The 15,085-nt window shown below is 31.0% G+C and overlaps 1 protein-coding gene across 3 annotated transcripts in view; it reads right to left on the bottom strand.

Annotated features, from left to right (window-relative positions):
* Window positions 1-9,075: 9,075 nt before the first annotated feature.
* The window catches only part of FucTA (glycoprotein 3-alpha-L-fucosyltransferase A), a 41,824-nt gene continuing 35,814 nt past the window's right edge, over window positions 9,076-15,085 (bottom strand). For all 3 annotated transcript variants that reach the window (XM_011065692.2, XM_011065695.2, XM_011065693.2), the window contains one exon: window positions 9,076-14,867. In XM_011065692.2, the coding sequence (XP_011063994.1) occupies window positions 14,525-14,867 (343 nt within the window). In that variant the 3' untranslated portion in view covers window positions 9,076-14,524. The remainder of the gene's footprint in view (window positions 14,868-15,085) is intronic.

Here is a 15,085-nt window from a genome sequence, read left to right as displayed (position 1 = left end):
TTTATTATACATTGCCGAAATATCCTCAATTTCAAGAATCATTTTAGGAGTCAAACTTTATCTCTACTATTATTAACATACATCAAACAATTATTTCGATAGATAAAATCTCACTTCTAATATGATCTGTCCTAATTACAGCAATCTTACTTCTTTTATTTGACCCTGTTTTAGCAGGAACTATCATTATATTATTAACTGACCGAAACTTAAATTCTTTGAATCTTTAGGAAAGAGGATCCAATTCTTTATTAACACTTATTTTAATTTTTTGGTCATCTTGAATTTTTATATTTTAATTCTTTATATTTTAATTCTTCCAAGATATTTGATTTAATTTCCCATATTGCTATAAATGAAATAGGAAAGAAAGAAACTTTTGGTTCATTAAGTATAATCTAGCTATAATTGCTATTGGATTTCTAAGATTTATTGTATGAGTTCATATACTTATTATTGATCTTGATGTTGATACTCGAGCCTTACTTTAGCAACTATAATTAATCATTGTATTATAACTATAATAATTATACGTTTATTATAATTATGATTATTATTACTATAATGTTAGTAATAATAACTATATGTATGATCTCATCAACGAATATAGTTTGTAATCAAAAATAATACAATTATACAGGGTGTCCCGTAAGTTTTGGCCAATTGCTTTTGTGTAGATGGAGCGCATAAACTGAGTCGAAAAGTCCTTTACCATTTTGCAATTTTTGCAATAGTTAACAAGATATTAATTACTAAAAATCGCTGAATATTGATTTTCAATCATTTTTTACTCAAATACTATCAACTTTATAGAAAAACAGCGAGAGACAAAAATTGTTTATTTTCTTCTTATAAAGTTCAAAGAATTTTTTCAGAATTTTTTCAAAATTTTTTAATACCGTATTTTCTCATGTTGATACAAACAAGGAAATGCAATACTAAAAAGTTGATAAAAAATTCGGAAAAAATTCTTGAAATTCTATAAGAAGAAAATAAATTATTTTTGTCTCTTGCAGTTTTTCTGTAAAGTTGATAGTTTGAGTAAAAAATTATTGAAGAATAATATTCAGCAATTTTTACTTAACTTTAATTAATATCTTATTAATTAAATTACTGTTGTGAAAATAGTAGAGGACTTTTTGAGCCTGTATTTATCAATATCATAAAAATAGTATTGCAATTACTATAAATTATAATTAAATACTTTTGTCCTCAAATGATTATAATTTATTATAGTAATTTGAATTATTTTTATGATAATAATAACTATAATTATAGTCATTTTTGATTGCCAACCGTATATATTTATTACTAGAACTATACGTACAGTTATTATTTTTAATATTATAGCAGTAACAAGAAGAGATAATTATGTAATTATAGTTACAAATACCAAAAATCTTTTTCTCAGTATATGCTTTATTCTCATTTCATATAACAATATTTTTAATCTATGTGTATATTAAAATCGACTGATAAGTCTTGTGACATTTGAAATTTGTATATACATAAAAAAAAAAGACAGGCTGAAAATAGAAAAAAAAAATATAAAGAAGGTAGAAAGAAAGAGAAAAGAAACATGTAAATTTTATAGAAAAAGAAACAAGGCTTTCTAGCATGATCATAAAAATACCTGGAAAATAATATCATCTATATTTGCATCAAAGACATGTTTGTTTCACTCGGTCGAAGCTGAGTTGCGGCGTAATACAGTAGAGAGATAATTTTATCTTTAAAACGCGTCTCCCCTGTGCGCGCGCGGACGCGTCATAAGTTTTTTTTTACGGCAGGAGCAAAAAGGAGAAAGGGTGTAAACAAGGGAGGCTCTCGGAGAACTTGCTAACGTGGACGCGATCGAGCGTACGCCTGATCGATCCGCAGGATGAAGCCTGGCGATGAACTCGCCAAGCGTGAAACGCTTCTGTGAAGAGGCCTCTTTACAGATCCTAGAGACCACCGGTAACATTTTTTTTTTTTTATAAAATATTTTTCCCTCTAATGAAAAAAAGAGGGAAGAGTGCAAAAAATAAAAAAAAAAGGCCGCGATCCGCTATCCTCTTTTGCCTCTATTTGCCTATCGTAGCCTTTTATTATGGGCTTCGTCTCGAAAAGGGAATCATCCGGCCGTTCGTTGATCCGATTTGCCGCGCCCCGGATGGCGCGTGGCGCATTATTTATTTATTATTAGATAGAACGCACACTCCGCCGCGCCTGTAGGCGTCCACCGAGGCCACCCGACGACAGCGACGGCCGCTATCTACGACAGATCGAACAGGCAGGAAAAATGGCTACGTTCCCTGTAGCGACCATGGAAATATGTATTAAATTGACATTAATGCTATGAGGCATGCGAGTCACGTGCCTGTCAACCTGTTCCCAGGCTCCCTAATGAGTGTTCTCCCTTCGAAGGGGGCAAAGATCCGGCTTTACTTCTTGCAGTACCACTCCTGTAATTTGTCACAGATGTTCGATTCCCTCAGAACTTTTTGTTTCCCGGTTTCTCTCCTCACGCATAGATCTTTAATTCGCTACTTTTCCTACTTCAAATATTATAAATCAAGGTACTAATTATTTTTTTCTTATAAAATTATATCAATTCTGTGTAATAGTGATACTCAATAATATGATTGTGATAGAAATGCTCGGGTCTCCTAAAAAAATTTACGTATTTCTTTCTACATTTCGTATATAAATGTGCATTTTAAAATTATTCTTAATCGTTAGAGATGTAAAAATGGATTTTATTTGTTAAAGCTCAAATAGCACAGAAAGTCTGAAAAAAAATCTTTTTTGTTTCTCGACTTACGACTTATGAATTTCCATTTCTGTTCTAAAAGTTTCTCAGATAGTCCAAAAAGATTCATTTTTATGTTACCAATTGAGAGCTCTTTTTTCCATTTCAAAAGATATTTTCTTTCTAGCTTTTTTCTATTTCTTAATTTTGTATAAGAATAAATCATATCTGATTTTTTATGTAAATTAAATATTATTTTTATTAACATACATACAAGTATGCTTATAAATATATTTATATATATTTTTGAATTCTTTATTAATTCGAACAGATTATTAAATTTATAAGAATTTAAAGAAAGTGAATTTCGAGTTCAAATAAACCAGATGTCTGGAATGTCTACAATTGTGAATCAAATTATTTTGTATGATCATCTTTGTATGTATATACAAAATGTAACCCTTACCGTACAATTTGATGCCTCAGCTATACAAACAGGCGTCACTAGATTCATCCGTTTTTTCTTACCTTATTCAAAATGATTCAAAAAATCTCTAGAAATTCACCAACATATTTTCTAGAATAAATATTGGAATTTCATTTTGAAAAATAATAAAATGTAGTATAATTTATAATTACCGAAAAACTTAAAGAAACTTGCACAAACAGGAATTGCTCGGTCACTAGTGACCCATACTTGTAGGGTAAGAGTTAAATATATTATGATTCTGATATTTATGCAAAAATATACATGTATAAATATTTTAGTCGCTAATAAATCAAATTCTTTTCGAACTGTCAGAAAATATATTATTAAATGTATTATTAGTAAGTAAAACATTTTTCTTGACTTCTTATAAAGTTTTAAATGACAAAGATACAGAATTAATAAAGATTATGCCATGAACAAGAATTATATTAGCATGTGTAATGCTTACGAGATATAAATGCTTTGACATTTTGCAGTTCCCTCTCTATTAGGATGCATTAAAATAGATTTATTAAAATAATAAGTAATGTTTAAAGTAATATAAATATAAATCGCTCTCATCGATTGATAAATATAAAAAGATGAATTTTATTTGTGGAAAGCCATTATAATTATCTTTTCTTTTACGATAACGCAGTTTTTGCGTAAAATTACTGAAGTTTTCCTTCCGGTTCAATTCCCCAGCGTTCTATTAAAAGTTCCCGAAAGGCAAGTTGAATTTTTTTCTTGAAACTTGGACAATTTCGGTCACTTTTTTGGTTTTCCCGCATGCCATACTTTGCGGCTAACAACCTCAATTTCAACTTCCGTACGATTTTGCGATTTTATATGAACAGCATTCCATTAGGATTTCATAGTACAATTAGAAACGATTATTTCGCACTAATATCAAATCTCAAAAAGACGGTTTGAATATTTTAATGAGTTCACGACACGTACAATATAATATTGCATTAATTAGATGTAATTTATCGTATTATTCGCACATTAATTTCGCCATATAATGCAAATTATTCCTTCTCTAATGTTATTAATTTATGTAAATAACTATGTATATAAACAGATATATAATTGCTTCAATACAACGATTATTGTCTGCGTACAAATCTCCAATTATTCACTCTTTCATTTCTCTAATTACGTTTGCGTTAAAATTAAAATATTCCACGTTTAATTTTGCTGTCCCCTTGAATTTTATCACATAGAGAAAAGAATGTAAACGATGCATGTCACTTTGAAGGTGCGATTATATATTAACAAATCGTTTAACCGAAAATTGAAACATTAAATATATACACCTGCTACACCATCCAAACATTTTTAATCTTGACGTAAGTTCTACCTGGGGAGAATCGTGAAAGGATTCCTCTGCTCGTCAAATTGAACACGTTTCAGACCACGATCATTTATCAAACTAGATTTCTCAGCACGATCTCAGCAACAGTTTGTTTTCAAACTCAAAAATTCACTCTCGTCACAAGGCAAAAGTTGGATACTGATTTTTCGAGAGATTATCGTGGACTCGCATCGCGGGTGCACTTATAGGATGACGAATCAGCAAACTTGACCCGGAGCTGTCGAGTCGCTCCATTAAGAAAGAAATGGCGCGGTGAAAAATGAAAGCGAACGTCGACGAAGTTTAATCGACTACCCATTAACGGCAGAATGTGTACTTCCCTATAAGCGCTGAGAGCTAAATGTACGAGACGCAAACGTTTGTCCGGCCGTGCGATATAACACACGGACGTGCAGCATTATCCTTTATTTCCCGAGACAAATGGTCTCTAATATATCCGCGTGCTCCACCGCATTAATTCGCGCACGTTTTTACTTTTTTTTTTCTACATTCGCAATATACGTTCCTACAAATCTAGGAATAAATTCACTCACGGACCAACAAAAAGCATTGGTAAATGCTTACGCAATTAAATGTTGGAGCTGTTTCTGCCGTAGAATATTCGGGTAATTTAACTTAGCGGCGAGAGTTTGGAGAACAGGCAGGAATTTCGTAGATTTCGCTTGCTTGGCTAGCTCTGATCTACAGTCTGCTAGTTATTTCTATTTCTATTTTATTTGAGACAAGCGTACAGAAGTGGGTTCCTCTACTGCTCGTAATAAATAGTCGAGGAGGAGTCCTCTTTCACAGCGAAAACGCTTAGAGAGATCTTCCTTCGAATGGTCCCGAAATTCGACGACCTGAACTGACCCAGATAACGGTGTCGGTAAACACGTGTATTTACCTATGCATATAGTAGTCATATACAGGATGTTTATAGAGTCCCTATTTATTTTGTTAGAATCAGGTCGTTTCGCTGCCGCAGGTCTGAGAAATCTGCTAAGTAATATATATCAGATGCTAAATATTTCCGCGCTATCAAACGCTATTGAGCATCGCGGTGGTTGAATTTCAATGAAACGCGAATCAGTGCAGGAGATAGACATACCAAAACGCGAATTACTTCGGAAATAGGATCCGACTGGATACATGCTACATCACACACACGACTGTCTGTTGAAGCTTATCAATGCTAGACATATTAGGCATACAGAACATGTGATAAAATCGTCAAATCCTATGCGTTCTTGCCAATGCTTATAATAATTAAAAATTATCTAGATGAAAATAAGATAAATTACATGTAATCGTGTCTTAAATGTGATATTTCCATTTTGAATTTATTTCGATAAAGGATGAAATTATAAAACATTTTATCTAGATAATTTTAAGATAATTATTGCTTTTAAGTAAAACAATTTAGAATATATCATACAAGTGCATCAAAATCCGGACAAATCGAACAATTTCTTTAAACAAAATGTTTTTAATAAAAAATTAAATATTATAAAAAATCCTTTTACATGGCATTTGGGGGATCCCTGTAAAACACAATTATTTGATATATCCCCCATTAGCTTGAAAGACTCTATTCTCTATTATATATATATATATATATATATATATATATATATATATATATATGTAAGAAACAATATATTCATACAATATATTCATATTTTCATTTTTATATATAAAACTGTATTTCTTAAAAAAGATTAAAAATTTTAAAATATATTTTATCTGAAAACTGATTTCTGTATGATACATATATCTGTTATACAGACACTCTACTGGCGCCAATATTAAAATATATTATAATTGAAAAAAATCTGCTTGATTATAGAACGTATAGAAATAAGAAGTAAGAATCTAATTAGATTTAGATTTAAATTTTAAACATAATAGTATTCAATCAATGTATATTGAAAGTATCTTTTTTGTTCAAATAATAGATGAAAGAAGATAATAAGCGATAATGTTGCTATGCATCAATTAGTTAATGCTCAAAATTCAAAATTCTGGACGACACTGATCTAACAATATTAAGCATAAACATTTGGTTTATAAAAAAAGAAGATATTTTAAAATCTTGTACTGGGGAAAGTGCAAATAATTTGAAAAAGATAACATTTTTTTATCCGAGATAAAAATGGAGATAATACGTATTCTAATAATCTAAATAAAGGTAAAATGAAGCCATTTTTTCATATAGATAATTATCCAGTTACTTTTATTATATAGATAACAATAAACATTGTCACTTACATCTGTCAAGCTTCATTTACTATCGCGCTATTAGTAATTATTAGTTCATAACACTTGTTCCAATGCCGCGTACAAAGCATATTATATTAATATAATCTAAGCAAAAGCAGCTATATTCAAAAATATTAAAACATATTATTATATACATTGAAACTCCTGAATTTCTTAGCTCGTTGTGTACGAGTTGAATTTCAAAAATGCTAAAATAATTGTATTTGCCCCTATACTCTATACAATCAAAAAAATCAAATTCCTAAATCCGTACTGTTGCAAAAGCAGTTATATCCATCATATTGAATAAAAATGAATATTTTGTTCCAAAATCAGCTAAAATCCTATATTTAGCTGCAAAATTAGTTAAGTGCATTCTATTAATAAACAAAAATTGTATATATTTCTCATGCCATATTACACGTTTTGTTAATTATAAACATGAATTTTTCTTAATTAAAAAAAAGATCTAGTTGATAAGGAATATTATACAAGTATACTTGAATAAGGAAAATTATACAAGTCTTTTTGCTGTCGCCAAAAGATTTTAAATGGAGATAACAATTTTTGCCATTGTCAATAAATTATTTATATAGAGTGATATAGAAAAGTCACTAAAACTAAATAACTGTTATTTTGTAATAAATGAGCAAAGAATGAAATAAATTAAATAATGTAAAAAAACTCATTATTTTTATTGGTATAAAAAGAATATACATTTATAATATAAATGCAAATATATAAAGGACTAATAACGCCAGCTGGTTGCTAATGATCATCTGAACTTGCACAATGAAGGATGAAGGGCCTTTGAAAGCTATTATATTAAATGTACTTTGTAACAATAATAATTATAATTGTGTCTCTATAGAATTTCAAATAAATATCTTTTACGGAAAATGACTATCTGGATCGAGATCTTAATCATTGGCAATCAGTCAATTAAAAAATTTCTTTTTAACATTTACTTTTATAATAAATTGATAAATGTATATTCTTTTTAGTACAAATGCTAATAAAATAACAATTTTCTGTAGAATAGTGTTTAATTAATTTTACTCTATCCATTTTTTATTACAAAATATTTAATTTCAGCAATTTCACAATTGTCTTGTATATTTCTGAATCTGTAGCTCTCTCTCTCTCTCTCTCTCTCTCTCTCTCTCTCTCTCTCTCTCTCTCTCTCATCATTAAATCCATTTCTCAACGCGAGAGTCGAGCTATCACCTTTGACATTTATAGTTAAATCGTTCTAGCGCCGCGGAAAGAAGGAATATTCATGTAAATGAGATATCGCAAATTTCCAATAAAATTTATGAAATTTATATGCAAAATCATAAAAAATGAACTGTAGCTGAACAATATCATTGAGCATTATTATAATCTCAATGTTATATTATTATAGTTATAAAAAAATCAAACTTATGTATGTATTTTTTTTAATTCATAGATATTTATTTTAATCAATGACTTTTCTTGTACCTAATTCTTTTTTTTAAATAGTTTTCAATAAAAAAAATATCACTTATTTCTTCGTTTTAAAGTTTGTAATATATTTTTTATATTCACGTAATTTTATATATATTTTTAAAAGTAAAAAAGTAAATTTTTTTTCTTTCTCTCTCTCTCTCTCTCTCTCTCTCTCTCTCTCTCTCTCTCTCTCTCTCTCTCTCTCTGTCTCCAGTTATCTGTATACTATAATTAATTTGTAATTGCAAAAATTAAATCTTTTATAAAAAAACTTATACATTCAATTAGATATTTAACTGAAAAATAACATATGTATTTTGAAAAAAATTTTAACGTAAAGAATCAACTTAAATTGCTTTTCTAGTCAAATATTCTTTCAGTTTTTTCACAAAAGCTCACGAATTAATATTTAAGACTGTTATGCAAGCTTTAACAGCAATTGTGAACTGTTTATTTTAAATTTTTTATGTTCTTTATGTTTTGTATAAGCAATATAATTCTTCTGTTATTTTTTGCATTACTCTGCATGGTCCTGTTCTATGCCGCTTTATCATCTTTCATTATGAATGGAATTTTTTATAGACACTGTGTACCTCTCTATAGTACCTCTCTAATTGTAAGTACATGACTATGCATAATTATGCATGATACACCGTAATAATATTATAGTTCGTATATTTCAGATATAACTTTACAGTTCCGAAATTAAAAATAAAAACCTATTATCTGCTTTGATAAGTCTCATATTTGAGAGGAATGGTGGGAAGTCAAGAAAAATGAATAAAATTAAGAATAGTATTCGTTTTTTATTTCTTAGGTCAGGAATGCGCATAAATGTAAATATAATTGTATGAACACATAAAACTTAATATTGCTGTGCTCAATAGAACATCACAAGATTGAAAAGTTAAGAAAATTACAGCGAATCCATCGCGCCATATTGATATATCAATGTCATTAGAAAAAAATCAATTAAGTCATGAAATTGACCTCATCGCGACTTATCGTGTAAAAAAATAAATACTGTATACAAGTCTTTGTAGAAACGGTTAAATTTTCTTTGTTAATAAAATTTTATGAACGATTGCTTTTCGACAATAGTTTTCTCGTCAATAATTTTCGTATGCGCAAACGTATATCTGAAAAATTATGTAGAATTATAGAATAATGTCTGCGTGAACTTTCCGTCGCGCTTAATTGCGGAAAATTGATTTACGTGGACGTAACGATTAAGACAACGACACGATTTTTGATTAATTTTCACGATCTTACGACATTATGGCACTAATCGCGGCTCGCTGGATACAAAAGCGACCGATAAAAAAAAATAATAATCGCATTTGACCCAAACGAGCCACGTTACCTGTCACGTTTTTATCTACAAATTTTCAGTATTGATTCGAATGCATTATCTATTAGAGCTATGCGAAATAGTACCGAAATCGATATGTGAGGTCGGTCCAATTCCAAATAATCATTACATCAGAATAATTCATTTCAAAATTGGTTTTACCGTTGCATCAAGACTGTGATTTTAAACATAAAGTCGAGCATGTAAAGTCAGGTCGGACAATATTGTGCATTGAATATATGCGTTGAATACAATATTCTCCGACTTCGATATCGATTTTCCGACATTATGAACCGAATAATAACATCTATTTCGGAACTGTAATTGAACTTGAACCGATTTCACGTTTCGCTGAGGCGAATACTGTCTCGCGTAGTCTTATTATCTACCACGATCGACATATTCAATGTTACATGCGGTGACGTGTTTCTTTCTCTTTACATTATGGGAATATCATGACCTTCGTACACGCTACTATTTACAAATCATCGTACTATCTAGAGATTGATGAAACGGGCAATCGCTGAGAGAATAAGTAATAACATCTCGTATCCATCGTTGAATTTGGGGCGGACAAAAATATTGATCGAGTTGAGTCGCTTTAGAAACGGTTGTAATACAGAGTGACAATTGAGAAGTCGCTGAAATTATCTAACTGTTACTTTGCAATATAATTAAAAGTGAACGGAATGAAAATTAAACATTATATAAATTAAACATTATACTTTAAAGCAAATCCATCATTTTTGTTAAAATATAGTAAGAACATATATATCCGTCATATATTGCTAAGCCAATCAAATTTTCAACTGTTTTAAAATGTTTGTTTCTATTATAATTGCATATTTTTGCATTATATGCCAATAAAATGACGGATTTTTTCTGTATTTAATTAATTCTCTTCCATGCATCCATTACAAAATAACAATTATTTCAGCAATTTCAGCAGATACTCTGAAAAAAGTTCAATAATAATCTTAAATGTTAGTTTCTAAAGTTTTAGTAAAATAATTTCAATCAAATATTTGATTAATATAAATTAATTAAATTTAAATTTAAATTACTTTTCCAAATATTATATTACTTTTCTAATTATTAGCAAACGATTGGTAATCATTGTTATATTCGATAATATTCACTAAATAATTGCACCAATACGCTAAATACCTTTGATATAACTATTACCATATTTTTTTCAGCATAATTTCAGCAATTTCCCAATTGTCATATGTGATTCGCGCACATCGAGGGAATCTAACATCAACGGTATACTCGATACAGAAACATTTATTTATCACATATTTCGCCACGGATATATTTCAACATCGAGCGTGCGTTACTCTCTCGCGCCCCTTTCGTTGCCTACATAAATTTAATATTTGATACTTATATTGAAGTCTACACTGGCCGCTTAAATCAGGAGTTCGTCATCGACGTATACACATGTTACATACGTCGTACAGCAGCACCAATTGTTACAGGCAGCACCAATCATTAATAAACCTAACATTAAAATTAAAAATCCTTCCTACAGCCGGATTTCGCTGTTTTCGTTCCGTTTTTTATTGATGTCAAAAACGTAAACAACTTAGATTAACATATCCGAAATCTCGGGCTGCGTATTTATAAAAAAAATTTGATTAGGTTCATATAACGATAAATAATAAATTTTCAACTTAATCTGCATTCTACTTAAAAGCTCGTAACGCTCGCGAACATCATTTGTCCTTTAACATTTGATAAATAACAAGGATAAAATGATTCTACGAACGTTGTGAGCTTAAATGGAACGTAGCCTTAATACTATAATATCAAATTATATAAATGCTTTTGGCGTGCAATTGATTTAAGTAACTTTCTCTGAAGCACATCGATCGGTATGAAAATTAATAATTGCTAAGATATAATATCTTTATCCAAAACAGAGAAATTGATTTATATAAACATAAATAATGAACACTATAAAAAAAAAAGAAAAATGATTATCCAAGATGTTTAATATCTCCTCAGTGTCAATTTGTATGGTCTAATCATTTAATTTATTATTTGTTATCTAAATATCTAGTTACTGTTTGTGCGCACTGTGAGTAATTTATAATGTAGGAACCGTTCGAGATCGGTGATTAAATTTGTCTCGAGGTGACTAAGTCGTGACTTTACGTGTTTATATTTCGTGCGTTTCAAATATATATTTTGCGCTTTGCTTCCGTTTTTTTCAGTGCTTCTGTCTTTTTTCTGGACCAAATCCGTCCAAATTTGAGCTACGTTTGAGCTAGACTAGTGTTCAAACCGGAAGTCGTTGTTTTCGAATTGACACTAGCCATAGAGTGAACATGAAAATATATCATGCGACGATACGTGCTGTGCCTCGCAGGGACAACTGATTCAATTCAATTGAAAGAAAAAAAATATAACAGGAATTATTTGAAACAGGTACTCGCTGTATATAATACTATCATTATAAATTATATTCAAAAATATTTCACTGAGCTTCTTCTTGACTAGATTCTGCGAACTTCAGTAAAACAACACTTATTAAATAACAAAATTCGTGTGCACTCAAGAATATTAAATACTTCATAAATTCACGCGAGTATTAATGTTTATATGCTCGATAAAGACTATATAGTTCAAAAATAAATATGCTCGTAAAATATATAAATATGTTCTTTCTGTTAACAAAAATATAAATGCAAGTTATTAAATGTATAATGATTTATACGTATTTTGACATTCTAATTACATCTAATAATTCTATCAATCCCATTACACACAAATCTTGCACTGTCAATTTCACAAATAGGAGTACATAAATGTGTGTGTATGTACAAGAAATTATTATTGTGCATAATTATTGTCAAAAAAGTAAACTTCACTACAGTTTTTACACATGATATAAATCTGAATGCACATGAATTTTTTTCATCTACAACATACAACGATAAGATCCCCTCACAGAATTCGCAAGAAGGAACAATAATATTAAATAATAAACAGTAATCCTCACTCTACAAAAAGCAGTGACTACGAGTTTTTTTTATTCTCTTCGACAAAACTCACAAACTGCTTTACAATACTGTACTTTCGAGGCGCCACTGTTCTTTTAAATTACACGCAAATTTCGCAGCTGCTCATTTTTTCTCATTTATCGGATAGTGGTTATTTATCTAGCATCGTTTCAAGTTTGTCTTCACCGATTGTCTTTCCAACTACAACTATCGTGATAAATTTGTGAATGACTCGCAACTTTTAGCAATGTTTCTCACATATTTTTACTTATTAGCATAACTATCAGCTTAATTACTGACATACAGTGTCTGTCTAACCACTGTCTACGAATAATTTTATTATATTGTTCAGATAAAAAAAAAGAATCTTTACAAATAAAAATTTAATAAATACTTAATATATTCTAGTATTTAGAATACCGTATCCTTAAAATAATTATTATAAAAATTGTAATATCTTATCATATAAATAATAACTTATCATATAAACTAAGAAATACTAGATTGATAAAATTATATGTTAACCAGGAATTTTTGACAGTCACTGTAAATTGTAATTAAGATTTACTTAAAATTTTTGTTATGATAAAATTAATTGAGAAATAAGATTTTGTTATTTACATGGCCGAAGACTAATTTATTATAAATTCTTAATTTCTAATTAATTTCTAATTAATATCGTAATTTTCGATGCTGCTTAATATCTTCTTTTTTTTAAATGAATATCTTTCGTAACTGATTCTCTAGTACATGTAGCTGAAAGACATTCGGTGATTCTGGGTCATATTCTCCCGTACACAAAGACTATTCTTGTTGCACATTAATAGCAAACGTAATCCTAATTCTTCATTTAAAGTGTGTATCGTGTTTATTAAATTGTACAGATAAAACTTAGGATCACAGATAATTTAATACTAAATATGCAGCGAGAATCAAGTCTTCTAAAGTCAAACATAATTCTTTTTATTCTCATAATACGTATTGTATTATTTTACGGCGCCTTTCGTATGCCTATTTGAATTTTTTCTTAAATTTGTATGAACATTGCAAAATTTTGTCCCCGAATAAGTTCCATGATGATATAAATAAAATGATCTCTCAGAGATCATGGCTGTCCTCATAAAATCACCTTCTCTGTTTATCGTCCAAAAAAGGAGTGTATAGAAACATTATTTTGGAAGATTCGACAATTAGGCACACAGATTGCCCCCTTGAAAAAATTCGCGAGTGACCCTTCTCGCGAGCAAACATTCTCATTTAGACCTTGAAAGATTTTCCTGTACCTCATCGTTTATCCGCGTCTCAATCGCCAAGCCACTTCGTAGATAGTTTACTTGCGCGAAACTTCATATCGTCGAGTCATAGCTTTTCGAGCGCCTCTAAAAACAGCCGTGTGAAAAGTCGTGACATCATCACCGATCAGGGTCTTATTAATACCTTCTTCAGAACGGCTCGAGTGTCTGCGAAACGAGGTCATGCAAGATCATGCATCTTTTCGCGCCCTGCCGGAATCTCATTTCGAAACTTCCCATACAGCACAGATGTCCAAGGAACGTTCTGAAGAACATCCTGAGGACATTCTGAGAACGTTTGCAGACATATCTCTGAGATAAAATGTGTTGTATGGATTTACGATTGGCTCGACATCTTCGGAAACCGCCTGAAGCCACCCTCTTGGACGTGACAGCACAATACCACGTTCTCTGAAGTTTCCGGCCATCTTTCAAATTCAGGCAATGTTCTGTTTTGGAAGAATCAGAATCGTTTGTAGAAATTGAGCAACGTGTCGTGGGCGGACGCACGCACGCACACACGCACGGATCTCCCCGTGGCTGCCGGAAGAGCCTTTTAAACGAATCCCCGGGGCGATTTATCCTCAAGTATTCTGTGGACGTGCGAGATCGTGTTCTCGCCATGAGCTGGTCGTGCATACACCGTCCCCTCGCCACCATTCGTTCACATCCTTGTAATACTTTGGTGGACGGTCGTCGTGTAACATGGCGCACACCCGGCACCAAAAATACGTGTTGATGAATTCGCCGGTACCCTTCCAGCGAAAATATGAATTGTACAGGTCGTCGTCGCGGTCCAATCGATGCAGATATTCAGCCAGTTCTTTCGGCGACTCGAATTCGTCTACATGGATATAAGAACGGTACGGCGAACTGCGCGCGTAATCCGTCGGATGAGCCCCCATCACGATTGGCAAAACATTGTGCCTGCACATCCAAGGAAAAATAGATAATACAAACAGTGATAATATTCCAAAATACAAGAAATGCCATCGTGAGAGAAGGAAAACGTGTGATTGTGTCATGAAAGGAATCGTATCATGTCGCGTGTTTCACGCTTGTAAATTGAGGCGGTCGCGTCCAGTTCGGAAGCTTAATTAATACCGCGCGAGTAGCACGCGTTTCTGTCCATTAAATCAGTAGGG

Source organism: Acromyrmex echinatior, chromosome 3 (genome assembly GCF_024713525.1).
Source record: "Acromyrmex echinatior isolate Ae372 chromosome 3, ASM2471352v2, whole genome shotgun sequence".
Classification (NCBI taxonomy): domain Eukaryota; kingdom Metazoa; phylum Arthropoda; class Insecta; order Hymenoptera; family Formicidae; genus Acromyrmex; species Acromyrmex echinatior.
The sequence above is the reverse complement of the archived record's forward strand: the minus strand, read 5'-3'. Positions and strand labels throughout refer to the sequence as shown.